The sequence below is a fragment of the Phacochoerus africanus genome, chromosome 2, assembly GCF_016906955.1.
Source record: "Phacochoerus africanus isolate WHEZ1 chromosome 2, ROS_Pafr_v1, whole genome shotgun sequence".
NCBI classification, from domain to species: domain Eukaryota; kingdom Metazoa; phylum Chordata; class Mammalia; order Artiodactyla; family Suidae; genus Phacochoerus; species Phacochoerus africanus.
Genome location: NC_062545.1, coordinates 15,854,861 through 15,876,595, shown reverse-complemented (window position 1 = coordinate 15,876,595; position 21,735 = coordinate 15,854,861). Strand labels below are relative to the sequence as shown.

Here is a 21,735-nt window from a genome sequence, read left to right as displayed (position 1 = left end):
AAAGTTTCAGATTTATAACTGGAGAATACATTCTATTAGTGTATAGGTATATATTTTTTAAAAGCTTAAAGCTGATTCTGTCATTATTGAGCAGTGGCCTTTATTGGAAAGATAAAGTTTATGCTTTTTTGGATATTTGTCGAGTGTCTAAGTGTTGATGTAAAAAGCAATGGATGTCAGTTCGAGTAGGTCAGTAGGTCAACGCATCTAATGTCTACTCTATTGACCAAAGGAATAACAGTTTAGAAATTAAGGATTTGACTAGTTATGAAAATATTGGTCAAATACTTTCAATTTGTTCCTGCAATAAATCAGAGAAATTAAAAGATGCATCAGATGTTTTGTAGTCTATTTCCAACATCAAAGCAATGGTGGTAGGACTTCTTAGAAGTAGTGTTATTACAGAGTGAGAGGAAAGCATGTTTTTACGAGTGTAAAATTTTAATAAGTGGGGAATTTTAGGGTCATTTGGTTTGATGCCAGTTACTTATTTGAGCTTTATTTTTATAATTTCCAGTTTTCCTTGATATTGATTACATGCTATATCCATAGAGATTTTTAATTATAATTTTAGTTATTAAAATATATACTTTGAATCAACATATTCATAATTTTCAAAGCCAAAAATACCATTAGGTTTGTGAAGAAAACGTAACAGTGTTTTTCCCACTCCTAGTCCCCTCCCTGTAGGTATATATTTTATATCTATAGGCTATATTTATATATTTTTATACCACAACTTTAGCCGTTTTTCTGCTATTTACTCTTGTTTCTTAAATGTGCATTTACTACTTTTTTTCACTTACTGACTTAGGAGGGAATGTGGTGGATCTCTCATGCTCCACACAATTCATTGCCCTTCATCCCCTCAATAAAGTTATATAACAATTTTTTTTGTTAAATCCGTAGTCAAGATGAATAGAAAACCTTTTCACTGCTAAGTCCAACAGTGAAGTATGACCATGGCTTCTTTCTTGTATAGCCATTTGCTTTTCCTGGAGTTGATAACTACCTTGCCATTTATTTTGTCTAGTGCCTGTTGATATTTTTTGTTGAACTCTCTAATATCTTTACCAAACTTGAAATATATTTTCTGTGTGCTTAAATAATCATTGCTATCCCCCCATTGTCAGGCTTTCTTCTTCTTTTTTTTTTTTCTTTTTTTGTCAGTCTTTCTTCCTGGACCCCCTTAGCAACAATCTATAGAACTTACTCTTTGAGTAGCTGTTGTCCTGAAAATTCAGTTCAGTGCTGTGCTATGTTAGATGCTTTGTTTCTTAAATCCCAGTCTTTCCCATTTTAGTTGGAGTACATCATCCAGTGGCTTTTTGTGAAAGGATGCATAAAAGGTGCAATTTTCTGAAATGTATGAACCTTGAATATATGAAGATGTATCTTTTTGTGTGTGTGTCTTTTTAGGGCTGCACCTGAAGCATATGGAGGTTCCCAGGCTAGGGGTCAAATTGGAGCTGTAGCTGCTGGCCTACATCACTGCTCATGACCATGCCGGATCCTTAACCCACTGAGCGAGGCCATGGATTGAACCTGCAACCTCATGGTTCCTAGTCGGATTCATTTCCATTGTGCCTTGGTGAGAACTCCATGAAAATGTATCTTGATCAATAGTTTGAATGACGTAGAATTCTAGGTAAAATTCATTATTAAACCTCAATTTTAAAGGCATTGTTCTATTGTTATATTACTTCCATTGTTAAGAAGTCTGATGCCATTTCCAGTCTCAGACTTTTTAAGTAACATATTCTTTTCCCTTCAGTTAACTTTTAGGATTATCTCCATATTTTGAAATTTTAAATGATATGCTCTAGAATGTGTATCTTTCTATTCATATGCCAGGTACTTTGTAAGCTCTTTTAGTCTGAAGATTTATGCCTTTCAGTTCTTCAAGACTTGTCTTTTATTATTTATTATCTTTATTAATTTACCCCCTCAGTATTCTATATTTTTGGCTCTGTTATTTAGATGTTACATCTTCTGGATGGAGCCTCTGATGTCTTATCTTTTCTCTTTTGTTTTTCCATCTCCTTGATCTTTTGTTCTAGTTTCTGAAAGATTTCCTTGACTTTATCTTTTAGCCTTTTTTACTGATATTTTAAAATTTCAGTTACCATATTTTTAATATTCAAGAGCCCTTTCTTGATGACTGTTCACTGTTTTGTTTAGTATGTTTTTATGTTATGAATGCATTTATTCCCTTTTTCTCTTTGAAAATATCAATCACGTGTTTTATTTTCTTTGTGTTTGTTTTCAAGATTATTCTGCTTTCTACATTTATCTCTGTTTTCTCTGAATTGCCTTTTCTTCTGTCTGTTTTTCTCTGTCTTAACTGATTCAGGTCAGTGTACCCATTTTTGAATGTCAGGACCCAGTAAACTGATTGGAATCTGTATGTGTGAGCACAGCTTGTCCATTGGTGGGTCTCACCATGAAGGGACCAGGTTGCAATTCAGAGTTTTTGTGTTGTTGGTTGTGTGTGTGTATAGAGCAGAGGTACGTCTTAAACTGTCACCATTTGGACATGTCTTTTCTGGAGAGGGTTTTTTTTTTTTTTTCTTTTGAGTTTAACCCTGTAAACTCCTATCTGAGGGTTAATAATTCGACTTCAGGCTTTTTGGAAATGAGGATGAGAAGCAGGCAAGAAACCTCACCATTTAGCTCTTTGGGGACCAGAACTCCTTTATTTAGAATTAGTTGAGAAATTAATATGAGTTAAAACAATTAGATATTTGAAGAGTATCAAATTGTTTTGAAGGGTTAGACAAGCACAGTAGGATTGTAGTCAAGAAAAGTGATGGGTTTTGCCAATGAATTGACATGGGATGTGGGGGTGGGGAATTTTTGCTGAGAGTGGATCCAGATTGGTGAGTGGAGATGTGCCATGTGCTCCCCTTATCATTCCCTTTTTCTTCAGTCCTTCTGGGTGGAGAAGTTCTACGTGTTGGTATTTAGGTGGGAAAGGGTGGATATGCAGAAGTGCCCTTCTCCCTGTCGCCAGGTTTTGCAGTGTCTAGGGAGCAAAGTATTTGCACCATGAACAACGGTTAGATGAAACAGAGGGTCTGGTTCTCCGGAACAATAGTGTTTCCCCTCTGGTCTCTCTAAGGATGCTTATGAGGTGAAAGGATGTGCTATTTGAATGTCACTCAGAGTTCCAAAGGAAGAAAGAAAGAAAAGGTGCTGGAATTGACAAGTGAGATTCTTGGGTTCCTTGTTGAGCTTATGATTTCTAGGAATGGAAATAGTGTACATGGCTGAGGAACTTCAGTCAAGCTCATCGATCAGTTAAAGGATCGTTTCAGAAATTTTGGGTAGTTTTGCCTTTGAGCTTATGTGCAGAAGAAACAGATTTTACTGGCACCTGGATTGTGATGATAAAAATAATAGCTTATGTTTCCCCAGAGCTCTGGAGTTCACATTGTGGTAACAAGCGTTCTCTTATTTAATCCTCACAAGCATCACTTGAGGAAGAGAATTTGGGTAACTTGCCTAAGACCCCGCAGCAGTGAGCAGAGAGCCCGGGACTCATCCCTGAGTTTCTGACGTCGGATCTCCTGCTCTTTCTTTCCATCCTGCCACTCTTCCTAAAGCTGCTTGACTCGGCAGGACATTTAGGGCATTAAAAGACTTTGTCTTATCTCAGCTAAATGCCTGACAATTAATGATGTTCCTTTTCAAGTAGCCATCTCTGGAGGTGCTATTTTTTGATCAAAAGAATTTGACATACAATTATTACGCCACTTTGAAGTTAGAAATATGAGGAAGCCGTCTTTGCTGAATCAGACACATCTATTTATAGTCTCTTTGCAGAGGCGGGGGTTTTGGGTGGAAAGAAGGCTGGACTTAGAATCCAGAGTCTTTTACCAGCGCCAGCATGAAACGTGTGTTGACTTGAAGCAATTTTCTCAACCTCTCTGAGCGTCCGTTTCCTACTTTATAAAATGGAGGTGATAACAACCACCTGGCTGGGTTTTAGTAGGGCTGTCTGCCACGATGATAATTTTAGTCATAGTTACGACAACAAGAGCTATATTGTTACTAAGCACATGCCAGGCACTGATCTAACGACATGTGTTAACTCATTTCATCTTCCAGACAGAGCCATGAGCCATGAGGTTGGCCCTAGGATCATCAGTTAAAGAGTTTGAGACATTGAAAAGGCTCTGGGAGTTCCCGTCGTGGTGCAGCAGAAACGAATCCGACTAGGAGCCATGCGGTTGCGGGTTCGATCCCTGGCCTCGCTCAGAGGGTTAAGGATCTGACGTTGCTGTGAGCTGTGGTGTAGGTCGCAGACGTGGCTTGGATCCCACATTGCTGCGGCTGTGGTGTAGGCTGGCAGCTGTAGCTCTGATTCGACCCCTAGCCTGGGAACCTCCATATGCCACAGGTACAGCCCTAAAAAGCAAAAAAAAAAAAAAAAAAAGAGAGAGAGAAAAAAGAAAAGGCTCTGTAAGTTGCCTGAGGTGACGTAGTTAATAAGTGAGAGTAGTAGGAAAGCATAAAACATAAAGCTTGATACATGCTAGTTGAATCCCATCCTATATAAGGCAGTACTTCTCCATATTAAATACATGTTAAATATGCAAAATGCCCAAATTAACTGATAGTAGTATTCTTGGTTTTGAAAAAAAAATTTAAATTTTAAAAAATTGTACTGGAGTATAGTTGACTTATGATGTCACGTTAGTTTCAGCTGTATAGCAAAAGTGAGTCAGTTATACATATACATGTGTCCATTCTTTTTCAGATTCTCTACCCATACAGGCTCTAACAGAATATTGAATAGATTTCACTATGCTATGCAGTAGGTCCTTGTTATCTGTTTTATATATGCTAGTATGCATATGTTAATTCAAACCTCTGAATTTATCCCTCCCTCCACTGTTTCCTCTTTGGCAACCCTAAGTTTGATTTGAAATCTGTGAGTTTGTTTTTATTTTATAAATAAGTTCATTTGTATCATTTTTATTAGATTCCACATATAAGTAATATCATATGATATTTGTCTTTCTCTTTCTGACTTCACTTAGTATGATACTATCTAGGTCCATCCACGTGGCTGCAAATGGCATTATTTCATGCTTTTTTTACGACCGAGTAATATTCCATTGTATATGTGTACCACACCTTCTTTCTCTAATTCTCTGCTGGCGGACAGTTAGGTTACTTCCATGTCTTGGCTATTGTAAATAGTGCTGCAGTGAACATTGGGATGCCTGTATCTCTTTGAATTATGTTTTTCTCCGGATATATGCCCAGGAGTGGGATTGCTGGATCATACGGTAGTTCTACATTTAGTTTTTTTAAGGAATGTCCACATCGTCCTCAATAGTGGCTGCACCAATTTACGTTTCCACTAACAGTGTAGGGGGGTTCTCTTTTCTCCACACCCGCTCCAGCATTTATCGTTAGTAAACATTTTGATGATGGCCATTCTAACTGATGTGAGGTGATGCCTCTTGTAGATTTGCTTTGCATTTCTCTAATAGTGATAATGATATTCTTGTGTAACTCAGTTTGAAGAGGAGACTGTAAAGAATCTGCTCATTTCACAGCTCAGATCTGGTCTTGCTGCGACTGTGGTGTAGGCTGGCAGCTGCAGCTCCGATTGGACCCCTAGCCTGGGAACATCCATATGCTGCAGGTGCAGCCCTAAAAAGACAAAACAAAAAAAAAAGAAGAAGAAAGAAAGAAAACACAACAGTATGATTGTAGTCACCACACAATCATGCATTAGTGGTTGACTAGTAAGAATACTGTTTGAATTTTTTCCTCTTGAGTAAATGCCAATTTTAATGTAGTTGATGTTGAAATACAGCTGATTTAAAGGTAGAGAAAGGATGTTTACGATGTAAGAAAAGGAGGGATTTTGTTCTGGAGTCAAAGGATCTTAGTGGACATCATAGAAACCAGGGAGGGGGATGTCGAGGCCAGTGAGCCAGGCTAGGGAGGTTCTTCTTGTGCTTCTCACTCTCCCTTCGCATGGCTTTCAAATCTTAAGATCACATAGGAGCCTTTCCATTGTACCACGATAATAAACAGAAAAGGCATTCAGTATAGGCTTGAGGGCATCTCTCTTACCATTTGTTACGGGGATTGCCAGACCAATCTATGGACTTTCAGAAACCTCTTTTTATAGTTAAGGTGGCTGTGCTGTTGCTCTCTGATAAATGTCAGATTTTTCTTCCTGGGATTGATTTTGTTTTTGTGAAATAAAGGTTGAGGTATTACCTATCATCTTAGCACGCGAAGCCTGTAAATTGATACACATCAGAGGTTCATGCAGAATGACTAAGTCTGTGAGTAGGTGGTGAATGGCATTTCTGGGTCCCCGTAGTCAGCTGGGTCGTGGAATGACAGGTGTTGATGCAGAAGAGAGACATCTAATTATTGTTTGCCAGGAGGAATTGACCAGTGTTTTCAGAGAGGCAGGGCTGCTCAGTTGTTTGTCCTGTGTTTGAGATAGGAAGGCAGATTCTCCTTGGCTTTGGTGTTACAGTGATTGCGTCTTACTTGTCTGATAGGCTTTGGTGGTAGCCATTGTCAATTCATCCTACACACCTCAGCTCTCTACCTAGTTAGCATCTTAACCTGCCACTTAAATTGTTGTTCAGTTTATGTGTACATGGAAGTACTCCCAGCCCCTGATTGCTCAGCTGATTGCAGCAGAGAGAAAATATAAACTGAAAGAAGCTTAGTGCGTGACTAGCAGAGGCACGACTTGGCATTTCGCTATGTTCTCTTTATTCATTTGCTCAACAAATGATGTCTATTGAACATCTATATGCCTGTAACTAATCTAGGGTCTCAGAGAGGGCAGTAAAATGAAAGTGTGTTCATTTTAAAAACAATCTCTTAGGCCACAGCCAACTATGGTGAGAATTTCAGTGCTCAAAGAATATTAAAATGGGAATAAAACCTCGGAAATGCCAGGGTGTCAGCCTAGCCCATGGTTCTCTAAGGTAGGAACCAAATTGCTAACGGAGAGTGATTTTCAGGGATCTGTATTTGCTAGAGAAAGCCAGGGAGGCAGCCATTTCACTTGTTTAATGGGTCTGAAAGCCTGCATGCAGGGAAATCTTTTCATCTGGCTTCTCCTGGGGTTTCCTCAAAAAAGACTGCAGTGTGGGGTTGAGACGAGCCATAGTACTTGAATTTCTGCCAGATTAATGAGCTGAAATCCTCTCTTTGAAAGCTGTCACTTTTCAAAATGCCGCTTCTGAAAAGTAAGAGAATTGGGAACTTCCCCCCCAAAAAAAAGACCAGAAAAATGAGAACCACATTCTAGTGGTTGGACATTGGCTATGAGAGCCTTGTTTTGGTGCAGTTAGGCGGGGTAAGTATTAAAGAGTTGGGATTTATTAACCAGAAACACGGGAAACTTTACCTAGGAGCCAAAAGGATTTTGGTCCCAGTGTGTTAGTTGCTCATGCTCTTTTGTTAGGGGCTCTGGATGCTCCAGGTCGCCTCTGCCTGGGAAAAAGAGCCAGAATGTGCTGGACCTGGCATTTGGAATTAGGTTAGAGCTGACCTCCTGTGCTCTGTCTACGTCTCACTGCCTTTCTCTGAATTCGTACCAGGTGAGCATAAGCTCTACCTTGGAGTATTTATAAATCTGATTAAGTTTGTCTTCATTGAGAAAAATCAACCCAGAAGTGTTAGGTGAGCTTGCCAAAGACATTCCGTCATGGAGCAAAGCTCTGCATTTATTTCCTGGCTTATTCAGGACTCTTTGCATAGGCAGGGAATAGTCCACAATACCATTTGCACTTCGGACATCAAGTGCAGGTTCTGGGGTCCCCCAAACCATAGTCGCGTTTGAGAATTTGCTGGAAGGACCCACAGAACTCACTGAAAATTGTCATACTCACTGTTAAGGCTGCAGATTAAAATCAGCCCAGGGGACAGATACATGGGGCAGAGAAAGTTCCAAATGCAGAGCCTCAGGCTCTCCTCTCCCAGTGGAGGCATGGACAACATTGATTCTCTCAGCGGTGATATGTGACCGTATGTACAGAGTAGCCAATCAGGGAAGCTTACCTGAGGCTGCATGTCCAGAGTTTTTACTGGGACTTGGTCGCATAGGCATAGTTGACTGCTCAGTGGCTAACCTCGGTCTCCAGCCCCTCAGAGTATGGAGCTGATAGCACCTGACTCAAAGCACCCCCCCCCCCCCATAAATCACAGTGTTAGATTCTCTTGCATGGTCTAAGGCCCCCGGGTAAACAGGGACACTTTTATCAGGGAGGCCGTCCAAGGGCTTAGAGCTTGCCTCTCAGGATTCAAAGGCAAAGACCAGAGCTCCTTTTGGGCAAGTTTAAATTCTTTACTACACTCTTAGAAGCAGGATCCCCATGAGAAGGATGATAATGATGATGATAAAAATAATCATGATAAAACATTAGGAAAGAAGGAGGTGGCATTATAGGAAGAGCCACAGGATCTTCCCTTTGGATGCTGTTCCTCCCACTAATTGATGATGGTTATTTTTATCAAAGACTCAGTGGAGGAGGTACCGGCCTTAGAGGGCAGTAGACCTTTAAATGATTGGCATTTGCCAATGATTGACTGTGATTGTATGGCCTTTTGTTTTTCCATTAAACTCAGAAAGAATGATGTTGTTTTTAAAAGCTGATCAACCCTGTACTAAAAACAACTCTATATTGTCTTCTTAGGTTTAGACGTATCTAGACAGAAGAAACAATATGAGTTAGAGGCAATTTGACACATGGCTTTTGGTTTTCTATGTCTTTACCAAAGGGAATTGCCACAACAACAAAACAAGTCTCAATTTCGAGATGAAGTTCTTTCATTTGGACAAGATTCAGGTACTTGTAGCAAATAATACGGTCCTTCAGAGATAATGGGACCACTGAGGAAATTACTTGCGATCCCTTACTGATGAGAAAGTGAGAGATTACAATTTGCCGAATTTACTCCACTGATTATTTACTGTGGTTGGATTACTTGTGTGGACTTTATGTTGTCTGAATTGCCCGTGTATATATTGTGAGAGACCCATCAGTAAGGGAAGGAAGAATTAAATGCCGGTAAGGTTGAATCTGTCTGGGGCAAGTGAACTGTTCTGCTGCATATAAACGAATGCTAGAGTTTGGGTACAAAATAAATTAATCTAAGAGCAGTGGTCTGGATCTCTAAAACAGATAAATGGGACTGCTCTCACCAGCCGAACAAATGAATCTTTAATGGCAGATAGTCAAGAAAATAAATGGATACATCGTGTCAGTGGTTTTCACTTAAGGGAAAGGGAAGCAGGATGCCGTTGAGACCTTCAGGAATTTATGTTGGCAGAAGTCATTATAAGCACAGCGGGCACAAACCTTTGCCCAAACCAGAGTCATAAGCCTCTTTTCAGACAATGAAAAGTAGGATCAGTTCTGGTGTGTGTGCGCTCTGTCAGCAAACCAACCTCTCTAAACACTCCCCGACTCCAGAGGAGGGAGAAGGGAGGTATTTCAGTGATGAGTGATGAGGGCGCATGTGGTGCTGAATGACAGCAACTGCGGGGAGCAAATCCTGGCATCACACAGGGACGGGGTCGCCCCCGAAGCTGTGTTTGTCAGGGTTGACTCACTGTCTGTCCCTGTCGCCTCCTGTGTGACCTGCCTTACTGGGTGGTTTCTAAATGCTTAGCTGGTTCTTGGGCTGAGGGCATTTTGCCATCGGGATTAGTTTCGAGGGGTTACCAGCACGTTTGAAAAAAACGTACGAACTGCTTCCCCTTCCATTGTTCTCGTGTATCTAAACTTCGCGGGATCTAGAAATTCTTCTCCTGGAGCCTGGTGACTGTGGTTCACAATATTGCATTTGAAGGTTGGAGGTTTGAACATTGCTAAGAAGGTAGAACTTGAAAGTTTTCATCACGAGAAAAAAAATGATGTGTGGCGATAGATGTTAACTAGACGTAACTGCCAGGATTATTTTACAGTGTATACATGGCTCGAGTGTTATGTTGTACACCAGAAACGAAGAGTGTGTCCATTATAGCTCAGTTTTTTAAATAAGAAATTCTTCGTTCTTTCTCACCTGATCACGACTCGCCTGATTCCCATGTTATTGGTTGAACGTCAGGCTCTTTGGAAGTGTCAGGTAGCAGCATGAGATGCGTGAGAGGTGACTTGATTCGCCAACATTTGGCAGTAAGGCCCAGGCCCAGGAGCAGATGACCCCTGTGAAAGTGCATTTGTAGGAAATGACTGGTGCATTGATTGCGGTGATGAAGAGGAGGCAGCACGCGGGAAAGTGGCTGGCACCCCAACCCCCATCCCAGTCTCCAGACCTGGGCCCTGCTGTTTCTCCTCACCCCCGCCTGGACTCTGTGTAGGGGTGGGTAGTATTTTTGGACAAGCATAGAGCATCCAGAGTTCTGCTGGGTGCCCTTTACGGGAACTAGCGTGATCCACACAATCACGGTGGTTGGCGACACCATTCACTGAGCCACGGTTTTAAGCATTTCTTGGGTAAGCTCTTTGGTCAGGAAATACTTTTAATCAAAGCGCCACCGCAAAATATCCATTTATCTTGTTTTTCTTCTCTGATGACTCGAAATGCTTGAAAGGACGGCACGAGTGCGAGTGCAGCTGGATCACGTACAAAGCAGCCGTTTGCAGTGACACCGTGCTGCCTGCTCCTCTCCCTTTCCAATGGACCCACCTTCACTGAAGCAGCACGTTCTCATCACTGAGTGTAACAGATGAATCACTTTGGGCGACTCGGGAAGGGTCCCAGACGCCTGGTTAGGGTGATAATTACAATGTGCCTCCATCTGCCGTCCCTGGCACAGGCCCGAGCAGGCAGGAGGAGGGTGGCAGCTGAAAGCTACGGGGACCAGGAGGGATCGGGGACCAGGGTTCAGAGAAAGCATGGCCACTGCAAGGCCATGCTCTGTGACAGCACACATGGCCAAAACTCCAGAGCAAGGAGAGACCTTCTGTCTCCATGCTGCTGCCAGGTCTCCTCAGAAACCTGCTTCGGCTTCTTTCTTCTTAGGAGTCTCTCGTAAATCGGGTGGCTGCATGTCATATGAAGTCACATTTCCAGGGTCACCGGAAATCTTTCTATTGCTTCCTTGATCTCGCTCTTCTGTGTTTGTGTCTTGTATGTCAATTACATCTCAATTGAAGATGCCTCAGGAGTTCCAACTGTGGCTCAGCAGTAATGAACTCAACTGGGGTCTGTGAGGACTCGGGTTTGATCCCTGGCCTCACTCAGTGGCTTAAGGATCTGGCATTGCTGTGAGCTGTGGTGTAGGCCGGCAGCTGCAGCTCTAATTGGACTCCTAGCCTGGGAACCTCCATATGCTGCAGGTGTGGCCCTAAAAAGACAAAAGACAAAAAAACTCAATTAATCCCACCTGCCCAACTCCCCACCCCCTGCCAAGCATCCTAGACCCCACTCTTCCCCAAATGCTTCCCTAACTACCCTGGGGCAGGTAATGTTCCAGTGCTGAGAGAACCTCTAGAACCATCCTCCACAGTAGCTGAGGCTACTTGTTACAACCCCCCCCCCCCGCGCCCCCGCCATTGATATACAAAGATCTAGTCTCCCCTCTCTTTGCTCCTTCACTTTAATGCCACAGTTTTATGAATTAATTGCTTTATGCACATATTTCATTACTTGGCAAACCTTTGCTGAGCACCTCCTGTATATTAAGCACCGAGCTGGGAAAACAGAGAGGAAATGGACTCTTGCAACCACATAGGAGTGACAAGTGTGTATGGATTATCCTGCAGGCTTTATAACCATATAAATAATACTTTGCATGTTTTCTTCGTTAGCCTGCTTTTGGGCCCAACCTGCGATTTCTGAGATTTGTCCATGCTGACGCAGGAGGCTCCAGGTGATTCATTTGTTTTGCATCCCTGAGCAGTCACGCTCTTGTGTATCAATAGACTGTAACCCACTCTTCTGTGGAGGCACACTCAGTGCTGTCTTTATTCACAGACAACATGATCTTCTATGTGCAAAGCCCAATAGAGTGTACAAAAAAGTGACTAGAACTGATAAGAGAGTTCAGTGAGCTTGCAGGATACCAGATTAATATTTAAAACTCTTGCATTTCTATACAGGAGCAACAATCAGAAATTGAAATAAATGCTAACCACTTCCAATAACATCAACAATATTAAATACTTAGGAATACATTTGACAAAAGATGTGTCATATTTGTACCCTGAAAACCACAAAATGTTGCTTAAACAAGACTTAAATGGGTGTGGAGACATACCATTTTTACCGTTGTGGTGAGAAGATTCATTGTCGTTAAATGTCAGTTCTCTAGAAACTGATCTACAGATTTAATTCAATCTCCGTGGAAACCCAGCAGGCTTTTACTGATAGACATTTACAAGCTAAATAATTCTAAAATTATTAAGGGAATTTAAAGGACCTGGAAGAGTTTTGAAAACAATCAATTGAGCTAACATTACTTGATTTTAGGTCTTCTTATAAAAATCAATATTTATCAAGACCGTGGTGTTGGTATAAAGACAGACAAAGAAATAGATCAATGACTCAGCCATTCCAACTCCTAGGTATTTACCACAGATAAAGGGAAGCACATTCCATGCAAAGACTGGGATATAATGTTTTTGGCAATTTTGCCCATGATAGCCCCAAACTGGAAATAACCTAAATTTCCACGAACAGGTAAATGGGAAAACAAATTGTGCTATGTCTATAAAGTGGCCTGCTACTCAGCAGTGAAAAAGGAGCGAACTATTAATACATGCAACAGTATCACTGAATCTCAAAATAATTATGCTGAGCTAAAGAAACCAGACTAAAAAGTATATAGTGTTATAATTCTATTTATATAAGACTCTAGAAACATGAGAACTAATCTGTAATGACAAAAAACAGATCAGTGTTTTCCTGGGACAAGAGGAATAGGGAGAGGAGGAAAGGATGGCCAAGGGGAGTGAAGAAACTTCTGGAGGTGTTGGAAGTTCATCATCAGCTGGTCTGCTCATGGTAGCTATGTACTTTAAATATGTATAATTTGTGGCATATCGATTATATTTTAATAACTCCGTTTACAAAAAAGTCCCTGGGACTCATTTAGTGTTGGGCACTTCCATCCCAGTCATTCTACTAAAATCTCTCTCCCCCAGGAAGCGGTGGCCCTTTTCTTGTCCAGTACAGCAGCTTTTGACTTGCCTAACCTCTCCTCTCATCAGCAATGCCTTCTTCTGCTGTATATGGAAGTTCCCTGGCCAGGGGTCACATCAGAGCAGCTGCCGGCCTACACCACGGCCACAGCCATGCAGGATCCGAGCCCCATCTGTGACCTACACCACAGCTCACAGCAACCCTGGATCCTTACCCCACCGAACAAGGCCAGGGATGGAACCCGCATCCTCATGGATGCCAGTCAGTTTCATAACCCGCTGCACCACAATGGGAACCCCCTCTTTTGGCTTCTTAACAGCACATTTTCTTCACAACGTTGTAAATCAACTATACCTCAACAAAAAGAAATGAAAAATGAAAACTCCGACAACAGCGAAACAAAACACGGCATCCTTTCTTGAGTTTTCCTCTACCTCAGTGGTTCCTCTTTCTCAGTCTCCTTTGCTGGCTCCAGCCCTTCTGCCAGATCTCACGTGTTAGAGGCTTCTGGCCTTGCTCTTTGGCCTTTTCTTCCTCTCCATTTCCATGTTTCTTCAAGGTTTTCTCATCTAGTTTTGTGGTTCAAAGTATCACCACCTTGTTCTGCTCAATAGAATTCTCTGAGATGATGGAAGTATCCTCTATCTGCATTGTCCAATGTGGTAGCTGCTAGCTAGTGATGGCTGTGGCGTATCTGAAATGTGACGAGTGTAACCAAGGAAATAAATGTTAAATTTTATTTAATTTAATTAATTTTTATCTAAAGAGCCACATGTTGTTAGGGATTACTGTGTTCAATAACCTGGATCTGGATCATTATTTTTGCACATTATGGGTGGTAACTATTAGGTGGTCTTGACTTACGTATTTTTTTTCAAAATAGAATAGAAAATAGCTTACATGGAGTGAGTTATGTTTTCTCGTGAAAGTTTTGTGTTGGTCTTGCATCTCTGGGTACGAGGTTGTTATAACCATGTAGAGATCACATGGAAATTTTTAGGGTTTTTTTGTTGTTGCTTTGTAATTTCCTTTTCTTTTCTTTTCTTTATTTCATTTCATTTTATGGCCACATTTGTGGCATATGGAAGTCCCTGGGCCAGGGATTGAATCCAAGCTGCAGCTTCGACCTATGCCACAGCCGTGGCAGTGCAGGATCCTTTAACCCAACCCCATGTGATTCCTGAACGCACAGGGATGGAATTCATGCTTCCTAAGTCACCCGAGCCCTACAGTTGGATTCCTAACCCTGTGTGCCTTAGCGGGAATTTCATGGGGGTTTTGGTTTGTTTTTGTTTTTAATTGAAAACCACTGATCCGGATGCTGGTGAGGCCCATATTTACGTCTTCAGCTGTGAGCTGAGACCTGAGGTTATATTTATCTGACTTCTTGACATTTATCCCCAGATATCTAGTAGGCAACTCAGGTCTGTAAACTTGTGTCGTTTTTCTCCTCCAGTTACCCCCTCCTCAGTAAACAGCACCACTTTTCTTCTAGGGTTCTGCCAAGGATTGGTCACCTTCATTTTTTTTTTCCTGTTCCTGCTCCCCACTGCACCCTGCTCCCACTTTCAGTCCAACAGCAGGGTCTGTTGGCTCTGCCTCTGAAATAGCTCTCAAATCTACCCATTTATTCCTATTTCAGTTTCCATCGACTTTAAGCCACCAGCCCCTGGAGCACAATAACAGCTCCAGACTGATCTTTCTTTCACCGTTGTCTGCATATAACTCATTCTCCACACAGTAGCCAAAGGGATCTTTTAAAACCTAAATCAGATGAGGTTGTTTCCCTACTTAAAGGCTCCATGATTTTCCATTGCACTGAGTATACTCCCTCATGGCCTTACCGTGGCCTCCAAGGCCCCAGTGAACTGGTCCTCGCACGTCCAGCATGGCACCCATCACGTTCACCTTGGCCTTTCTGCATCAAGAATACTCATTCCCTTGCTTTTTTCTCTGCAATGACTCTGCACATGTGCCATGACTCAGACGACCAGATCTTCTTTGGGCTAACCTCTCTTTCTTCATTCGGGTCTTGAATTAGATGTCATTTCCTCAAAGAGACAGCCCTTCTCTGATGAAATCCGTGTCCTCAACCCAAGTCTGAGTGATCTATTTGGGAAGTAAAGAAAAGATGTTATTACTTACACAAAGTATTTTTGAGTAATATAGGTCAAGGGCCATCAGTCAGTACCTTTGGTTAGAGATCCTTGAATCATCTGTAATCAACACAGTCCTTTCTGTGGAAGTGGTGTTGTTAAATTTCTCTCTGGAGAATAAATATTGGTCTTTCTGGTTTTTTTTTTTTTTTTTTTTTTTTTGAGCCACAGGAAAAAGAAAAGAGGATAGGGACAGACACACAATTTCTTTTTACGTAAGTGATGCAGACGTTGTATACATTCCATTGTTTAGAACAGTGCCATGTGTCCCACAACTAATATTAAGGAAGCTGAAAAATGTAGCCTTTTTTTTTCCTTTTTTTGACCATCCCACAGCATATGGAGTTCCCCTGGCCAGGGATCAGATCTACACTGCAGTTGTGAACTACTCCGCAGCTGTGGCAATGCCATATCCTTAACCCACTGTGCCGGGGTGTTGAACCTGAGTCCTAGTGCTCCAGAGACATAGCCAATCCCATTGTGTCACTGTGGGAACTATGGGTCTTGCTATTTTATTTTATTTTATGATTATTTTTCTAGGGCTGCACCTGCAGCAGCTGGAAGTTCCCAGGCCAGGGGTGGAATCAGAGCTGCAGCTGGAGCCCACACCACAACCACGGCAACACTGGATCCAAGCTGCATCTTCAACCTATACTGCAGCTTGTGGCAATGCTATGTCCTTAACCCACTGAGTGAGGCCAGGGATCGAACCTGCATTCTCACAGACACTATGTCAGGTACTTAATCCGCTGAGCCACAATGGGAACTTCCTAGAAGATTCTTAAGTTAGATAAAATAGTGTTCAGAAAACTAAAATAGGGCATCGTTTTACGTCACATGTATTCTGTTCAAGTTCAGAAAATGATGATGATTCAAATGTTTATACATCCTTTGACCTACTACTGGATAGCTCTCCAAAGGGAATAATCCAAGTTGCAGATAAAGATTTATGTGCCAGGATGTTAATTTTGGCTTTGTTTATAACTTTGAAAAGCCAGAAATCAACCCAATATCCAGTGATGGGGAAATGTAAGCAGATTGTAGAACATCCTTACACTGAAGGCTTGTATAACCATTACGATTCTTTTTTTTTTTTTTTTGGTCTTTTTGCCTTTTCTAGGGCTGCTTCCCTCGACGTATGGAGGTTCCCAGGCTAGGGGTCGAATCGGAGCTGTAGCCGCTGGCCTGTGCCAGAGCCACAGCAACACGGGATTCGAGCCACGTATGTGACCTGCACCACAGCTCATGGCAACGCCGGATCCTTAACCCACTGAGCAAGGCCAGGGATCGAACCCACAACCTCATGGTTCCTAGTTGGATTCATTAACCACTGCACCATGATGGGAACTCCATGATTAATTTTTAAGACTATTTAATGTTGCGGGAAGAAGTTTTGACCTAATACCAAGAGGGAAAAAAGGGATATATTTATACAGCATGATCTTAATTAGGGAAAATAATTTCCAAAGAAGAAAATATGTTAATAGCGGTTCATTCTGAGGAGTAATTGTTGCCGTTGTGTATTTTCTAGGTTTTCTAGAAAAGGCACCTTATTTTTATAATAGCAAAAAGGTCATTAAAAAAGAAATGGTGGCAGCTAATGAAATAGTCACGATTTAAGCTTGCTGTGCTTTGGAGCTGGAGAGTGCCACAGGGATCATTTAGTCTGGGAGCTATGACCAGGGTGGTGACTGGTAGGGGACATGGCCTAAGAGCTGTTTTTCAGAAAGTTGCAATGGAGAAGAAGGGGCCTTAGTGTTTTTGCTCTGGGGTGTCCGTGCTGTGTTCAGTTCTGCCATTCTCTGGCTGTCCCTAGCTGGTCCAAACGTCTGACTCGCTGTCAGCTTTGCTTTACCAAATATAAAAAAGGAGGAGAAACTGTGATCTAATAAATGTGCCTTATTTGGTAGCCAGGAGCTTTCATATGTGAGGTAACAATGGAGGATTGCTAAGGGGGTTTAAAGTGGGAACTATTCTGCTTGTATTTTTATTTTTTGTATTAATGACTTTTATTACATTTATAGGCATACAACAGTCATCGCAACCAAAGGTTCATCCCAAACCCTCAGGGCATCCCCCCAAGTGGGAACTGTTCTAAACTGTGCTTCAAAGCTTTGGATTCTCACCCAGGAATAGTCATGAAATCATTTTAGTGGGTCACCCCCCAGCATGACCTTTTAAGTGAAATTAAGAGAATAGATGGAGTTCCTGTTGTGGCTCAGTGGGTTAAGGATCCAGCATTGTCTCTGTGAGGATGTGGGTTTGATCTCTGGCCTCACTCAGTGAATTAAGGATCCAGCATTGCCACAAGCAGTGGTGTAGGTCGTGGATATGGCTCGGATCCGATGTTGCTGAGGCTGTGGTGTAGACCTGCAGCTCTGATTCACCCCCTGGCCTGAGAACTTCTGAATGCTACAGGTGCAGCCATAAAATAACAAAATAAATAAATAAAGAGTAGAAAACATAGGGTGCATGGCATAGAGTAAGTATTCCTTTTTTTTTTTAAGGACAATTCAGTTATTCCCTCAAATATTAACCTTTATACTTATAATTTATTATGAAAAAATGAGTTTCCCCACCTGGAAAACAAAACAGGATCTCTGATTTGTCCCATAAAGTTTTATGAGATTTTAAAAAGGGGGATAGCAAACATAACTTGAGATTCTTTTTTTTTTTTTTTCTTTTTCTTTTTCTTTTTAGAGTCACACCCATAGCATATGGAGGCTCCCAGGCTAGGAGTCTAACTGGAGCTGTAGCTGCCGGCCTACACCACAGCCACAGCAACACCAGATCTGAGCCACGTCTGCGACCTACACAACAGTTCATGGCAACTCCAGATCCTTAACCCACTGAGTGAGGCCAGGGTTCGAACCGCAACCTCATGTCTCCTAGTCAGATTCATTTCTGCTGCACCACGGTGGGAGCTCCTAACTTGAGGTTAAGTTTTCATTTCAGGTTTTTTTTTTTTTTTTAAATGAAAATATAGTTGATTTACAATGTTGTGCCAATTTCTGCTGTACAGCATCGGACGTGTTTTTGCATGTACTGTATTATAAGTGTAAAATGTGTTTTGTTTTTCCTTTCAAACTACCATTTGTAGTCAGAAAAGTCCGGAGACTCCACTGTGATCTAGACCTGTGGGTTTCAGTAGGATTCTGGGACCAGAGCCTAGGTATCACCTGGGAGCTTGTTAGAAATGCACATTCTCAGGCTGCACCCCAGACCCACTGAGTTAGAAACGTGAGAGTGGGCCTAGTGCTCTGTGATCTATTTATTATTTATTTTATTTTATTTTCAGGGCCGCACCTGCGGCAGATGGAGGTTCCCAGGCTAGGGGTCAAATAAGAGCTATGGCTACCAGCCTACACCACAGCCACAGCAATGCGGGATCCACAGCTTGCAGGAATCCCGGAGTCTTAACCCACTGAGCGAGGTCAGGGATTGAACCCACATTCTCACAGACTCTATGTCAGGTTCTTAACCCACTGAACCACAATGGGAACTCCTATGGTTTATTTAATAAGCCCCCCATCCCCATGATTCTGATGCTAACTCAAATCTGAGAACCACTGGTCTAGCCAGTCGGAAATGCACCATCTCCAGCCCCAACCAGACCTGTTCATTCAAAATCTACTTGCTCCCCAAGTGGTCTGTATGCCGTATTAAAGGTTTAGTAAAGGCTGAGAAAAACTGATCTCAACTGCACGGGCCTTCAGGGACCAAGTAGATAATGTTCATGAGTGAAGGCGGCTTGGTTTTCTCTCTAAAGAGAGTATAGTGATGAGAAGGCAGAGCCGTATGAAGTTTAAGCATCTTCCTTTGTCTAAAATATCTTGTATTTTACCAGTTGGCGTTAAGACATCCAGCCAAGCTCCTCAACTGGAGTTATCTGCAGTGGACCTCAGTGACTTCAAGATGTTAAACCCACCTTTTCACAGTGTGACCCTCATCTCATAATAACTTCTTCTGATCTCATTTAGGAATTTATCAAGGAGCTGCTGTCTCGAATAAGAGGCATGAGGAAGCTGAGCCCCCCGCAGAAGAAGACTGTGTAATTCCAGCACGGTGGACTTTCTCCGAGACCCAGAAAGGGATTTGGACTTCATGAAGACATTTATTAAAGAATAGTTGTCCTTACGAGCAACTTTTGGGGGGGAAGGGGGGTGGTATCTATTAGACATTTATTCAGGAGTGTTCCTTTGTTGTTTCTAAGGGTTTTGTTAGTATAATATTTTAATAGCAAAGACATCAAGACTCTGGTTTCAGCCCAACCAGGGATGATCAAACCAGCCTGACACGCAAGGATGGGCTGGACCAGGCAGCATCTTCTTGGAGAAATCAGATGTTTAGCACCTAACTCTACAGGGATGATGGTTTTCTTACAGCTAGTTTGGTAACACGTTTTCTCCTAAGTTGTACATTTGACTCGATGTCGAATTTCTCATATTGTATATATCTACACGCAACTAAATTAAAATGTAGAGGTGAATTTTATTTCACATTGATGGAATAAACTCGTGGTCGTCCTTCCCTGGAGGTCACAGCACGTGCGTGTTCAAGAGGCCGCTGGGTGTGCACGTGACTGCCGTGACCTTCAGCGTTCACCTTATGCGCCAAAGCGAAAAGGCTTCACTGCATCCGTTATTTGAATGAGCTACACTACAGAGCTGTGGAGTTGGTCATAGGGCTTAATTTATGGACTTTGTATTCTTTCGTTAATGGGGATGCTTCGCCAGGTCCTGTGCTTTTTGCCTCCTTTGTGGTATTTTCAAGTTTTCGGAACCCTGTATTGGAATGACTCTTTGGATTTCTAGAGAAACATCCGTGCCGTCTGAGTGGTGGTTTGCAGTGGAACAAGGAAGCCCCGTACAGCACTTCATTCTGCTTTCAACCAAATACTGTGTATTGTTCTCTCTCTCTGAAAGCCAGTCCTAAGGAAGGGAGCAGATCATGCGTCTTCCTCCTTAGAAGGAGATCTGGTCGCTTGGGGGCCTGGGCCGCATCAGACCAGAGAGGGTATGAGCTGAGTGATGAGCGGGTGGAGAAGTGAGAAAGCCTCGCCTCCTCTTAAGAAAGATGATACAGGAGCATTTGCTGGTTTGGAAGCACGATGGAGATTTCCTTTCCGGCTTCTCTCAGTGGCCTTGGGGGAGGACTCTGGCTCCTGGCCCTATTCCTGCACCCGGAGCCCCTCGCTCAGAGCTGAGCTTGGGGCGCCTGCCCTGCCCCCTCTCAGTTCTCCGCCAGCTCCTTGGAGAAGGATCAAAATTCAGATGGATGTGGGTGGGGTCAAAGGTCAGATAGAACCTCTTGCTACCCTCCAGGAGGCCCCCACCGCCTCCCTACAGAAAGCCCCACATACTGTAAGGTGTCCCTAGGCGGCCCTGTCAGAGGATGGGGCCCAGGCATTTTATATCAAGGGTGCTCTGAACATAATTTTATTTTTAAAAAGAACTATGTTTGTGAATTTTATGTATACTGGCAAGCTTTTGAAAATGTATTTAATTTTGTAATGTTTACCAATGATTTATTTACAAGCTATTTACTCAAATAAATGGAGCTGCTTACAACATCTGCTAACACGGTTGCCTTGCGAAACAGTGTCAACGGGATGATTTTACTTTGTCAGCTGCTCTGCAGACAAAAGTCCCAAGCACCTATCTAGAACTCTTTAAATTTAAGGGTTTTTTTGTCATTTGATCCTGGCCCTTACGCGATGTGGCTTCAGATTAGGTGGAGAAAGCGGAGGAGCTGGGACACATTTCTGGCTGAGAAGGAAACAGAAAGTGACCCTGCCCTTGGCCCTGCCCGCCTTCATTCCAACACGCTCCCAGGCTATGCCCCTTTCATTTCACTAAGACTCCCTTTTGCCCATCTGCTCTAAATCCTCAAGATTTCAGATTAGTCAGATATTCCAATTATTGTTAGAACGTCACATACCCTAGAAGTAAAGAAAAATGCAGACTCTACAAGACTTCTGTTGGGCTTGACCAGCCCCAGTCATGAGGACGCAGGTTCGATCCCTGGACTCACTCAGTGGGTTAAGGATCTGGTGTTGCCGTGAGCTGTGTGTAGTGTAGGTCACAGACGTGGCTCGGATCCTGCGTTGCTGTGGCAGTGGCACAGGCCGGTAGCTGCAGCTCTGATTCAAACTCTAGCCTGGGAACTTCTGTATGCCATGGGGTGCAGTACCCCCCACCCCCCCAAAAAAGAACTCCATGTATTTGCAGATTGGAACTCTGGGAGAGCCAATTCCTAAATGGTCACAGACGGGAATACCAGTGACTTTCCGCAATGCTGTCTTCTTCCTTCCTTTATTTCAACCCACATGATCCTAGAGAGTGATTACTAAGAGCCAGTGCCATTCCCTTTGGGATTTGGGAGGTAATGTATGTGTGATACAATTTGCCTGTGAAAAATCCGGTGGCTTCCC

The 21,735-nt window shown here is 42.6% G+C and overlaps 1 protein-coding gene across 1 annotated transcript in view; it reads left to right on the top strand.

The window, feature by feature from the left end:
• PPP1R14C (protein phosphatase 1 regulatory inhibitor subunit 14C) overlaps positions 1-20,874 on the top strand; it is an 82,195-nt gene extending 61,321 nt beyond the window's left edge. Inside the window, exon 4 of the mRNA XM_047769943.1 lies at positions 19,283-20,874. Within this exon, the coding sequence (XP_047625899.1) occupies positions 19,283-19,357 (75 nt within the window). The 3' untranslated portion in view covers positions 19,358-20,874. The remainder of the gene's footprint in view (positions 1-19,282) is intronic.
• Positions 20,875-21,735: the final 861 nt, after the last annotated feature.